Source organism: Macrosteles quadrilineatus, unplaced genomic scaffold (genome assembly GCF_028750875.1).
Source record: "Macrosteles quadrilineatus isolate MER2022 unplaced genomic scaffold, UCM_ALF_1.0 Scaffold_9__3_contigs__length_116548681, whole genome shotgun sequence".
NCBI classification, from domain to species: Eukaryota; Metazoa; Arthropoda; class Insecta; order Hemiptera; family Cicadellidae; genus Macrosteles; species Macrosteles quadrilineatus.
Window position 1 is genome coordinate 78,707,425 of NW_026542602.1, and position 22,604 is coordinate 78,730,028.

The 22,604-nt window shown below is 36.3% G+C and overlaps 1 protein-coding gene across 2 annotated transcripts in view; it reads right to left on the bottom strand.

The window, feature by feature from the left end:
* The window catches only part of LOC129004315 (uncharacterized), a 31,220-nt gene extending 9,794 nt beyond the window's left edge, over nt 1–21,426 (bottom strand). Inside the window, exons 1-4 of one of the 2 annotated variants that reach the window (XM_054432852.1) lie at nt 21,159–21,426; nt 5,237–5,343; nt 3,961–4,218; nt 2,980–3,342 (exon numbers count right to left, since the gene is read on the bottom strand). In XM_054432852.1, the coding sequence (XP_054288827.1) occupies nt 2,980–3,342; nt 3,961–4,218; nt 5,237–5,253 (638 nt within the window). In that variant the 5' untranslated portion in view covers nt 5,254–5,343; nt 21,159–21,426. Of the gene's footprint in view, nt 1–2,979; nt 3,343–3,960; nt 4,222–5,236; nt 5,344–21,158 lie in introns of both variants that reach the window. The other variant, XM_054432851.1, reaches the window with a different exon arrangement.
* Nucleotides 21,427–22,604: the final 1,178 nt, after the last annotated feature.

Sequence of the window (22,604 nt, forward strand, 5' to 3'; positions counted from 1 at the left end):
TCTGCTGGTCGCATACGGCTCCTGCGCTCCTCGCCTGCAGCGGTGTGCACCGTAACTATGCGGCACTCCTAGCGGTGGACGCCAGAATCTTCCTTTGACAGTCTATAGTTATAATTCAACTGTGTTATATTAAAATACATATTTGCCACCACAATTCATGTAGATAGGAGGTCTTGTTCAGTATTCAAAACACATTAGGCTAGTTTAACTACAACTGATTTTTGTATTCACTGATTTAAATCCCTCCATTTTTTACTTCCTCCCCTTTTACCATAGTATTTATAGAGAAATTATTGTTTTCCCAAAATACACATAAAATAACAGATATAATTTTCTCGAATATGACCCCAATGATTTTGATAAAAACTTTGTATCTTATAGTCCTTTAAATTCTGAAACAAATTTTACAACTTCCTTTGCTGTACAAATTACGGTTCAAAAGTTATTGTTATTTATGTTATTTCACATAAAACCCCCATAAAATAACGGTAAATCGGATTTTTGAAGGAAAATCTGTTTTAATTAAAATTATTATGTCATGGTTCTTATGAAATAAAATGAAAAATTATTTATTTACACAGGCAAAGCTATTTAAGTCCTTATTATTCTAAACTAAGTACATTAGTACAACCCCCATTTCTGTAAAAAATACGGTTCAAAAGTTATTGCAACTTGATTTTCCCTATAGAATATCTTTATATTAAGCGGTGGGCTCCCACCGCCCATGATAAAGGTTGATGACAAGAATGGGAGAAAGTATGTGTCAGATTGCTGATATCGTTTAGTTATAAGATATGCAATTCCTCTCATTTCCGACTACCTACTATGACTAATTTTAAGCACCGCGCAGGTACCGTCCAAAGACTGCGCAGCGCGTAGCGGGAAGGTGCGCTGTGAAGGGCGAGTCGGAGTTCAGCGCAGCCGCGGTGATTTGGCGCGCCGCATTCCTCGGCAAGGTCGTTCCCGCCAATCCCGCCGCGCTCGCGCCAACGTGCGAATTACCAACTATCAGACCGTTCACACACTCTGATGCGATCCTACTGTGACTTTATATCGTGCAGTTTGTCATCTAATTGTACTTGTGTGAGTTATAAGACGCGTGTAAACCACTAAAAAGAATTTGACCAAGAAAAATATCTGTCATGCCGCACTCGTATTAATTAGTTTATAGGTAAACTCTTTTGATCTGATACAAATCCAATATGACTACCAGAATAAGTTAAATGGACGTTTTAGCGGTCGATTTGTCAGTAGTTTGGGAGAAATACGAAAGAATAGATCCTTGATATGTTTACCTTACGCGGCTATTACGGGGCTAGAAACCAATTTTTACAACATAATTTTGAAGAATCTATAAACAGCGAGCTGGTAAATCTATCACACGAAAAACAAAAAATCGCAGTAACAATTTAAATTATTGCGTTTTGGGCTACTTGTTTAGATAACATTATCAAAAAATCAGTACGCTTTTTGAATTAAAATATTCAGTACAACTAATTAAATTTACGATGCGGTTAGATAAAAAAGTTTCAAATAGAGATTACTAATTAGATTGAAAGCTGCGATTCGGAAGACAATGTATCAATTAACTGTCCACAGTAAAAGCTGTAGAGCAGATAAGAGTCCTGATCCTTAACTCTGAGGACTCCTTCGAGCTCATCTCCTGAGCCGATCCTTCGTCCTTGACGTGTTATCTGGTAACATCACGCAACGCCTCGCCGCGAGTCCCTCGTTAACCCCGTTACAGTAGCTGGTCATTATAAAAACCACAACTCTCGAAAATAGGAAAATAACATCGTTTACTACAACTACGATCATTACAGAAACGCCTTGGTGGACTACTGTTGAATTGTCAGTTCTGCCGAAAATAGAGTTGAATATTTAAAAACGGTACTCGATTGACACTACCTACTCAAATCCGTTTGAAATTTGATATTTAGCTTGAATTCGAATCACGAATGTTAAAATATAGTGCCTTAATCGTGAGAAGACGTCAAAACCTTTAAATAAACCCAGATAAAAGGTACAACATTGAAACATACTTTTAGCAGGGAAAATGGCAATTGACATCTTTATACCGATTTTCCGTTCGGTTTGAAATGGTTTTTTAATTTGCTAGAAGTATTTTTGATCCCATGTTATACACGTAAAACAACCTTTCTAACAACACCTACAACAGTAGTGTGTTGTGTAACCCTAAACCTGCATAGAGTTTAGCTAGTCTATTGTTGTAGCCTCTGCCGGTTACGCTCTATGCTTGCGCTTGCGTTCGTGTTCGTTCCGTTCGCTCGTTCTGACCCAACGCTCCGGTAACTCCACCCGTAGTTCACAGCTAGTGCAGACACTGCAGACGTTCATTTAGAAAATTATTCTGTTCTTCCTTGAACATTACGTCGTGGAATAAATCTGGACATTTTTGTTAGCTGATATCTCCAACTCCAGGATTCATAAACAAACTATTGACAAGACTAAGGAGTTATGAATACTTATTTAAATAATCGGTGTCAGCAATCTGACACATACTTTCTCCCATAAGCTTGTCAACAACCTTTATCATGGGTAATCGGTGAGAGTAAATATGATATTTTATAGTTAAACATCACACAAGTTGCAATAATTCTTGAACCGTTTAATTGTTACAGCAATTGTTGTACTATTTTTTAGAATTAAGGAACATAACATTTTAATTTTTATCAAAACCAGCTTTTCTTTTAAAAAATCCGATTTTAGTTAGGAAAGATGTGTGTTAAACAATCATTACAATTTTTAATGGACAACTTCGTGCGGCTTTCTTTAGTTAATCACCATGTCGAATATGAAGTAAATGTGTGGAATACATATATTCGTTTCGGAAAAAGGTGGGAAAAAGTATCCGAGTCCAGATATTTTCTGTGTTTCGACTATTGTTACAAATATTGGTCTTGCAAACTAATACCCAGCAAATCAAGCGCGTTTGGCTTTAACTAATCTCGTACTCACCTTACGCCGTCGGGAGAGTCTCTGACAAGTTTGACAGCGAAGATGAACTGCACTGCGCAGACAAGTACACAGCACAGGTTTAGCGACAGAGAGAGCGCGCACAGGGTCAGTGTCACTTCGTAAACTATCACATACTCCTCAGGGGAGATAAGGGTGAGCTGTTCTAGCCTCATGAGCTCGCGAACGTCAGCTGCGGTGACGGGAGAAATGCGGAGAAGGAAGATAAGAGAGAGCAGCGCCAGCAGGAGCGACACGAGGCAGAGCAGACCCAGTGACGTCAGCATCTCTCGGACCCCGGGCGTCTGGGAGAGACGACCAACCGGGGCCACGGGGGCAGCAGGAGGCGGTGCCGGGGCCGGCGACCTGCGAACACGAGTGAGTGGAGCTTAGAAGAAGATGGACGGTGAAAGAACATGCAAAGGAAAAGGTAATTCGGAAAGATTTTATATAGACTTGAAGGGGAAAAGGATAGATGAAGAACTTGGAACCTACATGAAAATGTCTTTTGAGAAATTTACCCTACCCCATGAGGTAGAATGAATATGTTATATGTACTTGGATACAAATGGGGAAATGCGGCTATTGCAAATACTTATAACTTTAACAGGAAATGCCTTCTGATAAATACTGTAGTCAGGAGGTAGGATAACAATCTGATAGGCTATGATACTTATCTGAAAATTTAGGCATTAAGAAATCTGAGATTTATATTTCTGATCCCTACTCCTTTATCTCACATTGTATTGTAACCTCACTGGTTCGTACAAAAAATTATCACTGTACACCTACTATAAGCATTTTAAATGACGCTATTTCCAATGTGAACATGTTTTCTGCCAATATATGAAGCTGTAGAAAAGGCACTTTTTGAGAAACAATATACATACCCCATATATGAAACAGGTCAAATTGTTTTTCAAACATGACATTTAAAAACAAAAGTTCACACTCAACAGTAAAATGAATTGCTCCAAATCTCACCTGCTGTTGGAGAAGGCGTCGTAGTTTGTTGATATGTGAAGACCTCCGTTGGCGATCTTGGGGCCGTTGGCGACGCTGCTGCCGCCCAGCGAGTGTTTGGACGTAGAGAGTGTGGACACATTTAGGCTGTGGCTGTGTATATGGTTGTGGTTGTGACTGATGTGACTGTGGTTGCTGTGGTTGTGGTTCACTCTTGTCCCAGGTCCGGAGTAGGATTGGTTCAGACCGCGCGGTCCGCTGTGTGCCAGGCCGCCATTGCTTCTGGAACAAGTCGTTTGGTACTCATAGAGAGCGGGAGTGATGTTCTGAATGGTAGTCCAGCAATTATTATTATTATTATCAATTATCAATTATTTAAGATGGGGACGCCACTATGTGCGTATTTTAACCCAAATATGAGTGAAGGATGAGTGTAGATGAGTGGCACGATCTTGTAGTCTTGTTAGTGACTAAGGCCGACATCATCCTTAGACACAGCTGTTAATTAATAGCCCATACAGCTAATGGCAACTAAGGGACCTGCAGTTTATTGTGGAATCCGAACCACATTTTTTCCCTCGTAATTAACGAATTGGTCTAATTATTAGGATAGTACTGCGGATAGTCATAGTACTCACTAGTGCGGACGTTAATCCACACCAGGGAGCATCACATCTACAGTGCATCCCTATAAATATCCACAATTCGTGACCTCCTGGCTAGTAGTCGGATTACAGGACGACGCCACCCGCCCCAATCTATCATACAGCTTAAATGTACTATACCTACTCTCATATAGGCTACCCAAGGTATAATATAGTGCCATCTTCTGCCACTGGCCACTGGGCATTACATTGCGCCGTTGGTTGAAACGCTATAATGATGACTTTTTCCCGTTGACCATCACAAAACTTGACCCGCAAATGTTACTCAAATAGTAAAATATCAGTGCTCGTGCTCTATCTCTGTACCAAGACGTACGTAACTGAACCAAACCAATCCAGTACGAATACAAAACCTCATATGACACCACAATGTGTAACGATGTATTAGCTATACGACTACTAACTATAACCATACGAGATATAAAATTTGTTACGAGTAATATTGGCTACCGATTCCAACCAGTGACACCGGTCATCACAAGACACAATCCGAGACAGATAAATTTATGTCTTACGAGGAGTGTTGGGAGACTTTGATTTTGTCCGTATAACACACAACCATTAAAGTGTTTACAATAAAGTTGACCTAAAACATGTGATGATCAAATTCAGCACAGAGGCGAATACTGTACCTGAGATGCTTCAGCATGATGTCGGGCCCGGGCTGAGGCTGTTGCTGATCCGGAGCAGCAGAAGATCCATCTTGCTGAGGCTGTCACCTCCGTTGATCACGCATCTCCTGAAACCATCACAGAGTCAGACTTTAGAAGTATGTGAACATTGCAAAAGCTCAAGTCATGGAACAGATGAAACAGATCAGATAACAATGTATAGAATCCAACAAGCGTTTACAAGTTTAAAGTTGTATAGGTCTTTTGATACAGTCACTAATCCTTGAACTGCAAATATAGAATTTTCGTATCGCTTTAGGCTTTAGAACAATGAGTTCACCATTCAGAATCATTACCCTTGAACTAGACAAGTCTGAAGGACGCCACCTCCAGATCTAGATGAAAAGTATAGTCCAGTGACCAACGAATAACAAGAAAGGGCGTTATTATTTAGTCGATGAAAGTGATCTATGGAGTGGTTTTCCGCAGTTTCATTGCCCGAATTTTAAATCCTTGAGGGGTAAAACATACTTTAAAAAGGGACATTCACGGGAGCTTTTGGGATAGCTTGCTTTGTAGTTTTCCACACATGTTGGATAAGTGTCCCCATGAACCTCAGGCATCAAATTACGCTGTAATTTAAGAACCAATTCAGAACCTAGTATCCATTTGTCATTGGCTATTAAAACAAACTTTATAACATAGCGGTGACGTAATATAAGATCAAAGATTTTGTAAACTATGAAAAGACGTTACACGATTATAATAGTATTATGGTAAAATCATATATGTCACAAGCAAACAGTGCTAGCTAGAAATGAGTGCCCATATAAAAATCACTGTAAACTGTATCTAAAAGAAATTATGAAATAAGTACCTAAACAAAAGGTGATTTTCAGCTTGTAGTTTTTACATAAAAACGGGCGTAATGGCATGTATCATGCAGAATACAAGGACAGAAGGCTTGAACCCCAGCTGACAAGAAGTATATGCTCCTAGCGAGCAGGAGCTTCAGGGGATGTGGCGCTAGTCGCCACAGTCAAACAGACTTGGACTTGACGACGCTTACAGCAGCTTATTTATAATTAACATTAGTTTATACTTCACTCAAGAGGCTAATCACGACGCTCTCCTTCATTCTACAATGCTGGTTATGGATACCATTATCTTATCTTCATGGCATGTACTGTAGTTTATTAGTTTAACTCTCAAGGAATCTGACATGTCCATTAACTCGAAAATATGTACTACTAGTCCAATAATTAATGTGAATTGAAGTGTCAATTTTTTCAACGATTTCACCTATTGCACTATTTTGGTTTCGTTAATACAATAAAATTTCTTCTAATTATTATTCTTTAATCATAGAATGTTGCAGCTATGTTTATTAACAGCATTATACTAGTTGATCTATAATGTTTTTTTACACAACGGGCCAATGACTTGCGGTTCAATAGGAATGCCACAGGGTGCCGCTCTGGGACCTCTTTTGTTCAGACACGTCGCCTCACGTGACTCCATTATCAGCTGATGAAAAACATGCAAAACCTGCCAAGCTAAAATAATTAATCAAGGTACAGCTGTTTCTTACAACCCTAAGCTTGACGCTTGTATTAGGCTCGATTATATTTTACAGGTTGGTACAACATTCGATAGTGTAACTTGTTGTATATACATGGTACTTTTTTTAAAGGGTCCAGTTGTGAGATTTTGAGCGTTTGTAGTTTTTCACTTGGTTAAAGTGAAATAGTATATTTTAATTTCAATTTATAAATAAATTATTTTGTAGACTGAGAAGGTGTTGTAGCTTTTAGATGGTTCAAAACTAGACCCAGTTGTTGGGGCTTTTAAAAAGGTGCTGGGTAATCAACCGGCTCCTTAATCAGGAACAAATCAAAATCTCATCCATTCGACCCACTTCATGTAGCAACCTTCTTAGTACGCATTCCGGTGTGTCGGCGTCCTAAAATTCTAATACAATCTATAGTGTTGTCAATTGTTTCATAAAATACGAATGAAGCTTTTAAACCTAATGCATATATTTCCTATGGCTGTTCTTTTCGGAAAATTACTGACTATGAATTGTAACTATGAGGAAGCATCTCGAAAGAAGATCAACGATAGCTGTTGAGTTTTTGAATTGGGTCCCTAGAAACTAAACACCTAGTAGGAGCACCCATAGAAATTTGGACAAAATTCTCCATTTTTCCAACCCTCTCGATGACCCCGATTGGAGTGGGGTTAAGGTCGAAGGGTGTCAAACTTCCGGACTCGGTTCCAATAATTGGTGCCTATAATAGGCGCTGCTCCCACAGCCGCCTGGGAACCTTTGGTCAGGACTAATTGCATGATTTACAATGAGGACCTTGGCGTCGGTGAAGGACCTTCAGGATCCTCGAGACATAGTTTACAACCGTCTGGAATTCCATTTGAACCTTTGCAACTGTTCTAAAAATGTGACTACATGAGAGGTAATGGTAGCACAAATGCGTACATACAGCGAAAAAACGTACAGCGAAATATGCGTACAACATACTACAGTATGTTTTCTATGGTACAAGGGGAAACAGTGGTGTTTGACGAGGGAAGTGGTAAATATTATAAAAAAAATGCGTACAAATCACCACCCCATCCATCCACCCCTAAACTATTTGGAAATACCAAATAGCTTAATGCATCTTAACTAGCGAAATACGAATCAAAACTTCCCAAAAAATCACAAATACCAAACCATTTGTAGGCTCTTGCCTACATACAAAAAATTATTATCCTAGATTAGACCAAATAAATCAAATATGGTCAATTGGCAATATAGGGTATTATTGTGTGTATAGTCAATGGTATTGTTAACATAACACTAAAAGTAAAAAAAAAAAAACAATAAAATGGAGAAAAAAACAACAACGAAACATCGAAGCTTCACGCTGATTTGAAAAACGCCTAAATGATAGTGCAGCATACCTCTATCATTTTGCCAGTCCACAGCCTGGGAAAAGTGTGATGGAAAACAGGTTAAATATATAAATGTTTATAGGATATCCAACACTGAGAAACTAAGTGAAATGTATATGTAGTTTACACTCATATTGTTCAATAGTTTTAAAATGATATAGAACTTTACCCTAAAGGTTGTACGCTTTTTTCGCCTGTCTAAATGTCTTGACGTCTTGGCTTACCCTCGTCCTCTGTCAAAACTTGATCATGTACGCTTATTTCGCAAGATTCGAGGTGTACGCTTTTTTCGCTGTACGCTTTTTCGTATATTCGAATGAGAAAATAGCAAAAATGCAGATTGTAAACAAAATGAGTTATTCCAAGGGCGTATCGAATGTTTCTGTATTCTAAAGTAAAGCTGTAAGGGAATCCCGACGCGGGTTTCACGCTCGTGTAGAATGGGCCTTACACGGGATTATGGGTTTCATACTATACAGCTTACCTAACTATTTTCATACAGTAGTTTAATATTATACTACTAACGAATTTGTCACTCTAATTATTTTTGCTGGAGTAAATAGTCAATTATAAATAGTCAATAGTAATAGTCGAAATGGTTGAGGTACCCCTTACTAAATAGCTGCTTGTTTGTATTAGCTAAATTGAAAACATGTTATAATTCGTTTTGGGAGGTTATCATTACATGAAAAGTTCTGTCTTGTTCTAACTTAGTTTGCCTAAATACTGGTATAATTTGACGAAAAATATAGTTTCTTACGGGCAAAAGTATCTTTTCAACCCTCGCTCATACAGTATTCTGACCTCGGCTTCGCCTCGATTGTTAAACTTAATCTTCCAGGCGAGTCACTTTACGTCCTATTGATGAAACGATTATGTTGCGATAGAACCAAACACAAGCATATGTTCAGGCAATAACGCAGGGATAAATCAGGTAATGCAACAAAACTACTTTAAATACCTCTGAGGTATTGAAAATTACAGTTGCATTTATAATATTAATAGTTGACAGCTATCAAGCTGTGTTTTTATCTGTGTAACACTAGCAGTACTATTTTATTTCAAAATTATTAAATTTAATCATTTTTTGATAATGATGCGTGTATAAATCCCCCTTGAAAATCCATGTCAATCATATTCTTTAGAATCAACCCTAATCGAATCCTGATAGAATCCTGTAAATGCTTTGCCCATGCACAGTCTAGTTCTAGTTTGTTCCTGTGGGGCCTGTATTGGTCTTTTACCACTGAACTGTTTGGACACCTGCGTCGTGTCAAACGCCAACGAGAATAAATATCACACCAAACTGACAACGAACTAGCCAAACTCTCAGCAAGTGTGTTTTGAGCACGTCAAAATATTCTCGTGAGAAAACCAGTTAGAATTTCAAAACATTTTATCTCGCATGTTTCGTCCACTAAAATGTCAGTATCGCTTGGTTAACCATATATCCGCCATTTTGTATTTTTTACATCAATATTTTTATCCTTGAATTTTTTTACCGATCTTTATGAAACTTAGTATGTGTGTTAAGGTAGAAGAGACCCATATTAGGAAAAAATCATCTTGATTCGTTTTAAATTTAAGTTGAATCAGGATGAATTTTTTTCTAACATGGGTCTCTTCTACTTTAACACACATAGACCTACAAAGTTTCATAAAGATCGGTTGAAAAAATCAAAAATCAAAATGTTTATGTAAAAAATACAAAATGGCGGAAATCTGGTTAACGAAGCGATGTGGATTGATTTTCTCTTTGTGCCAAGAAATAACTACGTAAATTGTGTTCCCCCTTTTTTTGAACACCCATAATTTAGTACTTTACCAGTAAAATACAGTAGAACTTAAATTTTAAATCTGTTCACGTGAATAAATACCACAGGGACAGTAGAAGTAGGTAAACTAAACATTGTGAATAAATACCACAGGGACAGTAGAAGTAGGTAAACTAAATAAAAATGTATGTGTCAATAATTTATGTCACACAACGGCACGGTTTGTCAGGTCGTAGCCAATTCGGTTCTGTTAGCAAGCCAATGAATATTAAGATTTAAAAAATATGTGAAATAATAACACAACATGAGTACAAATAGTGTTAGAACAATACATTTCTGTCTACAGCAATAGTAGAGAAATGTGAGCTTTCTGTTTAGCAACAAAATCCAAAACGGGTTGTAAGACCTGAGAATGTGAAGAGATATACTGTTTCTCATACAGTTACTCTCACACCTTATAGAAGGTTCAGGTAGCTGGAATGAACGGTGTCAATTTTTTCGACAAAGTTACATATCCTGTAACAGTACTATGACTTGTAATATACTCTATAAATATATGGTTTCAACGTAATTTTCCTCATAGTCAGTATATATATTATCTATATATTAATAGACAAGCATGTTTCTTTAAAACCTTTTTTCTTAGCTCGTGTGCATCGGAGGGAAAATCTGCGCATACTGTTTGAAAGATATTTTCCTGTATATGTGCAGAATTCTTTTATAAATTAAAATAGGCTAAAAAAAAATACGAAAAATGAATATAAAAGTTATAAAAAAATTAACATGGACCTTATGGGTTGCCATGCTGGTGACGAAATAACAACGAAATATAAACAGAAAATCAAAACAAATGGAAGAAATTCCAATCACATGTTTTATTTAGAGTGTGTTGTAAAAATAGAGGCGACTGTACATTAAACATTTTTGGTCGAATTTTTGACCACTGGACGACTTCTAGTTATAATTAATACCCACATCAAATTGTTAGATCACACGAAGAAAATGTTAGGTGTGCTTCTGTCCGGTATAATTAAGTAATGTTTATCTCACGTGCAATGTTAAGATTGTGTTATTTTACACCTTTAAAATTATTTTGATCAATCACTCGTAAAATATTGATCACCCACTGACCCCATTAAATAGCGAAATAACTAACGTCCGCCGGACATTAACCAGACAGGATTAACCTTAAAATAGTCAGATGTGACTAAAGAGTGATAATTATAAAGATGAATGATTAATATATGCCGTATGTACATTACACAATATGCCGAGAAATCTACTTGCACTTGCAGTATCCAAGTCAATTGTGCGCAATGTATTTAAAAAGTTACTGTTAAGTAAGATGCATTATACCGATGAGTTGCGTAGTATATCAGCTGATTTTAATTTTCCATTGTTGCCACCTATCGCCTACAAGAGCTGTGTAAGTGAACGTGATCATCCCACAATCTGCAGTATGAGTTGTCATGGTTGTTACTATCGGATAGGTGACGTCTGACGTGTTTGCTCGGAAGCCGTTAGTCACGTAGTGTTGCATTTACTCGTAAAGATAACGTTGTGATAGTCAAACTGAAACGAACATAAGATTTAAGAAGTGAGTCAAAATACTTTTTTAATAAACATCTTTGTAAACCACTCTTTTGACTGTTGTTTTCGCTTTATACTGTTATGTGACTGATTTTCAATTGAGTTTTCCAGCTTCGGCTTGTTTTTTTTTGTGTACTGTTCTTGTAATGTTTTAAACGGTTTCTCACCTGATGTCGAGAGTAGATTTCAGCTCCTGAAACGTCACCAATTGTGGTGTAAAATGTCCGCGATAAACTCTTAAAATATTGATGTTTACGGTTCAACTAATTGGCACTACAACCAAATCAACACATCGTAGATATTATTAAGTAATCGAGTCCGAGTGTCTTTGAGAATTTGTATTTTTTTGGTATTTGTTAAATTTATAAAAATGTTATTTATTTTATTAAATTAAAACTAAAGGCTGTTATAGAGCCAATTTTCAATGCACAGTGTCTCAACGTTAATGATTGTCATGACATAAGCATGCATAAATAAGTGATCTAACGACTTAATTGCTGGTTGTACCTGTTGTCACTACAAACATTTGCAAATCAATCACTTCGTACTACAAAGTGATTGATTTGTAAATGTGGGCTACCTAAATAAGTATTAGTTAAAACAATAGTATGATAAATTTAAATTTTTACATTTGTCTCAATTATACATGATATAAGATATAGTTTCTTTCGAGAATAAATTATATACGTCCAGACGCTACCATTATTTTTGTCTGCCAGAACATAGTCAATGATATATTTTTTACTACTAAAATACATCCAAACAGTTATTGATTAACTATTTATTCGATTCTAATGTTTAACACATTCGTATCCCGAGAAGGGGAGAAAATTTATCATTATGTGCTCGCTGAAAAAATTAGAGCATTTCTCTTATCTTTAGATTGTTTGTCCCTTTTGTTGTAAGTAAAATTTGTTTGCAATAAGAATTTATTTTAATTTGTACATATAAGTAAGCTAATACTATTTGTTTCCTAGTTCACTTTTATAGAACTAAACTTAATGTATTCTTGTCTATTTTTAAGACGTTGTATACTTATTTGCGGGTTATGCATTACTTTGGCTATAGGCTATCTGGATTCGTATTAAGTATAGGTTTTGAAGAGTACGTTATGTGGGTATTTTGTGTACTTCACAAGTAAGTATCTGTACGCACTTTGTTCTTTTTTGAACGTACTTTGTTCATATCTCTACATACTTTATTTGTTTTTGTACGCACGTTGTTCTTATCTGAACGTACTTTGTTCATATCTCTACATACTTTATTTGTTTTTGTACGCACGTTGTTCTTATCTGAACGTACTTCGTCAATATCTCTACATACTTTATTCGTTTATGTACGCACTTTATTCGTATCAGTACCACGTTGTTCTTATATTAACGTACTTCGTCCAAATCTCTACATACTTTATTCCTTTACGTACACACTTTGTTCTTATCTGAACGTACTTCGTCCATATCTCTACATATTTTATTTGTTTATGTACGCACTTTGTTCGTATCTGTACATACTTTTCAACGTGCAGCGCACACCATCATCCAGGAGTTTCACGCTCGACCGTCACGTGATGTCTGTGACCAATTAACGTAATGTGCGATTAATCTGAGAACCTGCGGTCACTGCCACAGAGTAATACCCTGATCTCACACTGTATCAGTAGATAATCAACGGCTAAAAACTACTTACTGATATTCGAATCTTCCATTACACTAAATTTGGCGATTATGTCTAGTTAAGGAAATATCTAGGGACATTAGACCCTAGAGGAAAACCTTTTGGTGGTTTTAACGTTTTGCGAGTGTTTCGTGTTTTTTAATCTTTTTTTTTACTGAATCCTGAGGATCGCCAACAAAAATCTTGTCGAAAAAGAGTTATTTTTCACTTTACTACTTATAGTTATGAAAACTATCACTTGCGTAACCTGAATGGATTGATTAAGCAAGATTAAATAATTTGCAATAAATTTACCTTACACGTATCGGCATACCTATGTTGACGAAATCAAATCAAATCATTTATTGAGCCAAAATTAACAATATACAATTATTGGGGGGTTATTGGCTAGGTCAAAATGAAATAAAAGTTGGATACCTACAAATATACAATCTTGTACATTGTAATTAACATTCAAATCGTACACATTACCATTTCAAAGACTGTGTATACATATTTTGAAATCTAGAACTTTCTCTTGCGTTAACATAACTTTAGAACAAATGTTCAATAACTAAGAATATGTTTTTGTAGTATTAGAAGTTGGGCCTATATTGATGCTTAAGTGGATTAGGATCCCTTATATTACGGATTACATTATAAGAGATGCACTTGAAATTTTATAACTTTAATAATATTAATATTTTTTATTTCAGCTGCAAAAGTAATAATTCGCATGAAGTATTATAGGAAAGTGATTTGGTAACCTAACATCAGAATCTAATTCATAACTCAAAATACGAGAGGACTAAATAAATCTCAGCTTGTCGAAAACATTCTTATTTGATAAACTTCATTATTTCACAAAAAGGATAGTAATTATAGTGTCAAGCAAAAAAATCCTCATTTACCTTCCATATTGTATGCTATATGCTGACTATAAGTGTTAACAAATTTCATTCGAGTTACTCTACAGGATGCAATTCATTAAACACGATAACATGGCCCATGTGGAAATTAATTATTTATGAGTAACTTACACAAATAATACAAACAGTTGTTCTAAACTGCATGACAATGTGTCGAGTCTCAGTGTGATAAGATTTTGATAAGTGCAGCCACATTTTATTAGCCTCTACCTTAAGTGCATTTGTCCTATCTGGTCTCTCTCTACCCACGTTTAGCTAAGCTTTATTCGGTTCTGAGTTGTGAATAAACGGTAGCGCTGTTGAATAAGCTCCTACGAAGGTCGTTGGAAGGATTACGAAATTACGAAACCGTCCCACATACAGCAGTCCCGGGGCCGTTTTTGAGTACCCCCCCCCCCAACGATAACACCGTGGCAAACAGCGGCCGTGGTGAGTACGTGGTCGATTATCTGGAGTTTTTGGCGGGCTACTGCAGCACTGGTCCCGGCAAAGCTGGATAAAATTAGGTTACAAAGTAACCGTGTAGTAAGGCTAAACTATAAGATTAATAATGGGGAAAACAGTAGATCTCCTTAAAGGAGCCAAATTAAAGGTGTTGTCATATGTGTTTTGAAGACTAGCAGATTTTCCAGGGAATGCTGTATGACAACAACCATAAACCATAAACTTACTATGCTGTTCAGAAAGTAGGACTTTACACCCAGAAGAATCATCTTCAATTCCCATTTCTACTTCCAATTATCACACCTATCCAAACACGAAAACTGTAAAAAAAACTTCAAAAAAGTGAACCCCCCTAATTTTTTTTAGCATATTTCAAATTTAAACGTTTAGGGCTTTTTACTTATCACCGTTTAACTTTAGACATTTTGTCACAACATTCTAGTATACTCTTTGTAAGTATTTGTCGCATAAACGTTCAACCAGTCGCTCACACTGGCACTTGAATGATGCTATTTCTTTCGATATGTGTAAAATTATATTTTTCCAGTGTGAATATGTTCATGAACAGGTACACCCGGGTACACATATAGGCTGAAGAGAAACCGTTCATGTTGAAATATTCAGTTAATAGAACATGGGCCAGTGAATAACACCTTCAACCGGCACCTTCCTTATGCAACCACTTCAGAGGGATTTTTAACCGCAGGTAAATCTTTGTTTAGTTTTTGTGTGAAAAAAAGTTGTTGAACAATTTTAATTAACGTGTTTATTTGTTATACATGTTTTCTCGCGTTACACTCAAGATGCAAAGAAGACGAGGAACGAAGAGTAGTACTAGTAGAAGGATACGATAAACCGTTACAGCACCTGCTCACCTGCCTAGCCGTTGCCGCCAGATCCCAGCTGATGAGGGGCTTTCTGTTTCTTCCGGTGGCTAATCAATACAGAGAATTGTGGGAGGAACCAGGACTTCCGGTCGTGAAGTGCTCTGGAAGAGTGAACTCCTAGGAGGGGTCTTGGCAAATGCAGACCTACCTTATGGTATAAGATTGCTAGACTATGATTCCGACAAAATGCTGAAGGAGGATTCTCAAAAGTTCTATGATGAGCATATTGAAGGAGGTCCAAGAAGGATGCATGCCATAGATGAAGCATATCCTTTAATACTTGAATAATACCTGATTTGGGAAAAATCATTTAAAATCGTCGTTCAAAAGAACCATAACAATTTATTAGAGTATTTGACGAAAACGAAATATCAAAGGCAAAAGAAAAACGCAAGATGAAAAAGGATATTGTTGTTGACGTCAATTCTTCAGCAGTTCAACAGCAAGCCTACATTTTTTTGTCAAAGAGTGTAAGGTATCCCAATAAACCACAACACGCGATGAAATGTGCCCATTAAACGTTTCTATTATCCTGTTATTATTTTATGTTTTTTTCCTACATTCTTGTCCCTATTCATTCTATCCTGTCAAAAATCTTTTGAATTGATTACCCATGAGTCCAGCAATAATGGGAGTAATATGGAGACTCTCCAATAAAATGAGCCCACTTCTGTTTCATACGAAAAATCACCTTCTATTGTAAGATATTTTAAATAAGTATGAAAGGTTGCTCTTTACTTACTTAACAACAATATCGAGAAAAACAAATTAGGCTTTCTCCTTAACAAAGACATAAAATTCAATCATAGGTACCGGTACCACAATCTTTTTAAAGAGATATTTAAAAATTATTTACTGTTGAAATCTATTTGCTATGCATTTCAATTGGTTGAGTACCCCATGGGAGTTGTATTGATAAATAAGCTAGTCATTTATTCTTATAAACAACAATTTTAAATTTTGCAGACATTGCAATCTACAATTTGTACAACATCTATCTATATATTAATAGGCAAGCATGTTTCTTTAAAACCTTTTTTCTCAGCTCGTGTGCATCGCAGGGGAAATCTACGCATACTGTTAGAAAGATATTTGCCTGTAGATGTGCAGAATCCCTTTATAAATTAAAATAGGCTAAAAAATAAGCACAAAAAACGAATTTGAAAACTTCAAAAAATTAACATGGACCAACTGGGTTGCCATGATGGTGACGAAATAACAACAAAATGTAAACAGAAAATCAAAACAAATGGAAGAAATCCCAATCACATGTTTTATTTACAGTGTGGGGAGAAAATAGAGAAGTCTGTACATTAATTATTTTTGGTCGAGTTTCGACCACAGGACGACCACTAGTTTGTTTTAAAGTTCAGCGTGTAAACGCTAATAGGCCTTAAATACAGGGTGACACAAAGGAACCGGACTTTTTTTAAATAAGTAGTACACAGTAGTTAAAAGGAATAAAATAGTTTTAATGTGGTAAATAGTGAGGTAAACATTTGCCATTTGTTACAAAACTGTCATTTTTTTTATGACATCATGGATCCCATGCCGCATCTGGCCATGTATTTCTCTACAAATGTTCTTTCTGGTCTGAAAATCATTTGAAGCTCGGGTCAGGAGGTCTTGTTCAATGCCATTGATATCTTCTGTGATTTTAAACTTCAAATCCTCTAGTGTGCGTGGTTTGTGAGCATAAACACGCTCCTTAAGAAACCCCCAAAGGAAGTAATCACAGCTGGACAAGTCAGGTGTCCTTGGTGGCCACGGTATGTAACCAAAGCGAGAAATCAGCTTGTTAGGAAACATTTGCCTCAAGACTCTCATTGATTGGTCTGCAGTTTGGGCTGTAGCACTGTCCTGTTGAAAATAAATCCTTCTTCCTGCACTAACTGTATTTTATAATGATGAAACTTAAGATCTTTCCGAAGAATTTCCCTTACCGATTCACAGTTCATGTTCAACTAACTCTTGAGCATGTTTTCGCACAGACCTGTATGGACTCCTTATCAATGCTGCTCTCACTCTGGCGAAGTTTTCGGGTGTTCTCGAAGTTCTAACAAGGCCTGGTGGTTTCTTTCTTGTTATATTCCCAGTTGTTCGGAACCCTCTAACCCATCTTAAAGCGTATTTTCGCTTGGAACAGTTCCATGGCGTTCAATATTAAAATGTTGACGGAATTCCCGCTGGATTTTAACGACGGATTCACCATTTTAAACAAAAGTATTGTATGCGAAAACGCGAAGGTCTACGGTTCACTAAGCCATTTCAACAAAAATGGCAAGCCTCACTGAAGGTAATGACATAACGTCCATCTTCCTACCACGTGCGAAAACAATGGAACAGCTGTTTAAAAAACGTCCGGTTCCTTTGTGTCACCCTGTATGAGTAAATAACCAGAGGAATTGGTATAACTATGGGCAGTTACCACTGCATTAATGTTTTGCATTGTTGTTTTCCATTGAGACGTAGCCTCTTGTATATTGGGATGATCACGATTGCGATTGTGGATTTTTTCGGCAGTTCTGTCCAATCATTTCACAAGAGAGCAAATATAACATATAAATAACTTTTTATTATTTAAATACCTTATTATTACTCGTAATTCGTAGATTTTACTTCCACCACCCACTTTCAGTGTTTTATGATCCAGTGTGTAATTAAATTTAAACACCACTGAAGTGAAAAAATGCAGCGACAGAAATACAATTAAGAGTTCCAATTCGAAATATTTTTTCAGGCTCAAACCAACGAATCAAGAGTATTAATCAAATATTTTCTGCAAAATTGCGTGATCTTTAACGACAGATACATTGTTGGTGACACGATCAACAAGAGAAGCCTGCCAGGGACTCAGGCCAATCCAATAATATACACTAATGTTCTGAATGAATTGGAAACCTTAGGTTTGTCTGGAAAATTATCATTGGTATATTATTCATACCATAGTTAGTAAGCTCTGGTCGAAAATTCATAGAATAATCCTACAAAATATTAGATATTTTAAATGCTCATGAGAAATATCAGTTTCGGGGGAACTATACGGTGTGCATGCTCTTTTATTTTTATTCAACTAGTTGAGCCTATTAGCCATCATATAGTAAATGTTTCACGTATTGAAATAAATCCACAAAATTTACCTACGGAAAAGAATAAGTCAAGATTGATAACACGTTGATTAATTAAGACGTTAATACGCAGACCCTCTGAAGGAGTCTATTGCGGAATATATACAGTAGTACTGTAGTATACTAATTGATTCAGAAACCATTGACCAAAACCCTAGTCATGGATGAATCAAATCTTTTCTTCGAACGTTCCTCATGAATAAAACACGGATTTCGGACCAACTCAAGTCAGAACAATAACGTAATTACTGTTGTAGTAATGACACCTGAATAATTCATTTGTTTCTCTAGGTACAATACTAGTTTTTTTACTGTATTAGCCTGTAGGTTTGAATAACCTGTTCACAATTTCTTCAAGACCAGATTTCAAATTCAGTCTCAATCAAACAATCACAACCCATCCATTGGCCACCCTAATAGCAGCTCTACAATAGAAGCCAGAAATAGTATAACCAGCGGTCGTTCTATTGAATGTTCTCAGAAGGGTCGCTCTAAAAAAGCGACAATACCTCGTAAAACAGAAAAGAGGCGGCCTTAGGCTTATAGTGGCCGTGGCCTCGGCACGCTAGGAATGTTGAGGCTTCTACCCTCCTGTAGTACAATAGTCCGTGTTTCGGGTTATGGCTCACTCTGGAATGCTAAACTAAATAGGGTCAATCAAGGAGTTTTTTGCTCCCTAAAATTATATATTTGATCTACAATTCATATTTCAATCGATGTAAAATTATTGCTGAGATCATGTAGGTTGTGGTTTATTAATCTAGAGATTAAAATTGGCTTGGTCTCTTAGAGATATTGTGGCTTCTTTATTTGAATATTTGTTGTGTGTTGAATATTTTGTTAAAGGAGGTAGTTATCCAATACAGAGTAAGTTATCGTGACCTGAAGGGCCTGAACTTTTTTGTTTTCTACACCGGCAAAACTACAGGGTGTTCTACTAATTATGTACCGGTTGACTGTATTATTACAAAGCCAAAATTTACTGGTGGTCGGCAGGATTTTAACCCGTATCTTTACGATAGAAGTTTCGCGCTTACCAATGTACATACCTCAAGTCAATGTTAAAATCTTGAACAAGGTCTCTAAACAAATTACAATCCCCAAACACATTCCAAAAACACTACGTATAACATTAGAGACCTACCAGTCTTATTTCACAGTAAAAGTCAGGGAACAACCACGAAGGCCAATCGACAATAGTCTCTTATTGTTGAAACGACAGTTGAATTAAACAGAGGAAATAGAGTTCTAAACAGCTGATATGTGACAATCCGTACTAACAGCTGATATGTGACAATCCAGCCCAACATTGGCACAGAAAACATAACGGTACTATGTTTTCTGTGACATTGGCGAAATCAAATCATTCTAAAATTTGTTTACTCAAGGTGGAAATTTAACAATTGCATGACCAGAAGTGTTTTTTATCTTATTTATGAGCTACCGGTACCATCATTGTTGGATGACTTATCCTCACCCAGATTCGTAGGCAAAAACACATAATATAAGGATTATTTAATGTTCTTATTTAAATTTCTTATTTATAACTCTAGTTTATAGAATTTATTTTATTTGTTTATTTTATTGAACGCTGTCACACTGGATGCTGTGGCAACGCAATTCCGAGTTTTAATTTCATTTTGTAGCCTATGTGCTATGTATTTATGGTGGAGTAAAATCATTATTTCATTTAGCATTGATTCACGGAATAAATAGTAAATTATATTAAAACCACTGTATGTAATTAAAAAAACTTCATTCTCAATCGTTTATAGTTAACTAATATTTCATTTATAAGCTACGCATCTTGGTTTGATGTTATTTAAATAAATGAATATATGTATTAGTTCATTAATCAATTAATAAATGCATTTATGAATTTATCGGCAATTCGAGTTATCACTCTATCAATAAATTAATAAAATATGTTATAATAACTGTTCAACAAAAAAGCTATTTTACGTTTTGTAGCAGCAGAAAGCTACAGTTAGACAAATTCAATCCCAAAATATGAACACTTAAATTTTTAATGAGTATTATAGCCTAACTAAAAAGTTTGATTAACTAATAGCTTGATAACTAATTTTACGTTCCAAATCCTGCAAAACCTTTTTAATTTTCAATTTTTCCACGGTTTTATGAAGATTTTTCTATACGAGCATTATACAATATTGTTGGACAGTTTGTTCAGATATACATCATTGCTACGGGACAAATTCGACTGATTATCACCACAAACAACTTAAAACACAAGTGTAGTTCTGATACAACAAGACTTGAGCGGACCGAGCTCTGTTTGAAGACGCGCCAACGACGGCTCCAACTGTTAAACCGGTTCCGATGCTAATTCCACCTAACGGACCCACCTTATCTTAACTTTTGGTTTCACAATAGACATCCGATGAGACATTTTTTTATATATTCACCGTAAATATGTCAGAAAAATAAACAAATTTTGTGATTCTGTGAAAATTTAAGAAAAAAGTATAATTTCAACATGCAACTTATTAGGGCCTACATTATATTTTTTAAATGATCTACTACTGCAAGTGTGATACTGAAAATATAAAACATTGTGAAAATACCTTTCGTTTGTGGGTTGTCAATCCTAAAGTTATCCCCGAATCCTTGTATCTGGGCGCAACGAACTGACTGACATTGACGTGGCTGCAATGGTTTAACACTCAGCTGTTTTGCCACTGGTTGTCGCACATTATACACTCACGGTGCGGTCACAGGTCACAGGTCACAAACACAGGTCAAGTCACGTAGGTCACAAATATCCCAACTGTCATTCCAACATAGGTACGTCGCCGTTCAACCGCCGCTCCTCTAGTGGATCACAGTTGCGGAGTTTTGACGCTTGGCCGCGCTGCGAGCGGTTCTCCCGCGTCAAACACGGCTGCCAACCGGTGTTTCCCGCCCGCCAAAATGTCAACCGGTTGTCTGGGTAATTCGGTTGTTTGATCGCGATAGTTGTAAGACTGCGATTATCGTTTACTCAACACCATGTTGGTCTATTGCTGAATGTGAATGCAATATGATAGAATGGAGATGATCTGTTTGGCTTTGATACTAAAATGAGATTTGCCTTCTTCTTGAAAGGACCATGTATTACAAGCCTAATGACCAAGAACTGCTATGACCAGATTCGGGGTATAAAACTGACTCTTTCATTTGCGAACCGTGAACCGTCTCAATGTTTGGCAATCGCCATAACCATGTGATAACAACTACGAAAATGTTGAAGACTTGCGTTTTGGTGTATTACAAGGGTTGATTATAAGACCTCATTTGTCGAGTATACAGGGTGATTGATATAAGTGTGCCAGCCGTTTTATTCGAAAACTACAAGAGATTTAAAAAAAAGTTAAATGGTAAGTGCCTTGGATTTTTTATTAAAAAAGTTATAGTCAAGTCAAAAAAATTATTTTAGCCGCCATTTTTCCAATATGGCCGCCAACTTTGAATATGGCCGCCAACACCCTGTATTTTATGATGTATTCTGGTAGAAAAAGTAATTTTAAGACGATTTTAATCTTGTGATTTTTTTCATAAACCTAACCGTTTCAAAGATAATAATGGTTTAAGTTGTGAAATTTTGAATGGTTTTCGAGCAAAACAGCTGGCATGCTTGCATAGGCCTTTATCGAAACTCTTTCTCATGCAGAAATTTCAAAACTTTAACCATTATTATCTTTAAAACGGTTAGGTTTATGAAAAAAATCACAAAAATAAAATCGTCTTAAAATTACTTTTTCTACCAGAATACATCATAAAATACAGGGTGTTCCGTAAGAAAAAACAAAGTTGGCGGCCATATTGGAAAAATGGCGGCTAAAATAATTTTTTTGACTTGACTACAATTTTTTTAATAAAAAATCCAAGGCACTTACCATTTAACTTTTTTTGATATCTCTTATAGTTTTCGAATAAAACGGCTGGCACACTTATATCAATCACCCTGTATATTAAGAAATACGGGATACTGTTAACAAGTATTTTTATTTGCATACGGTTTTTTTGTGGGA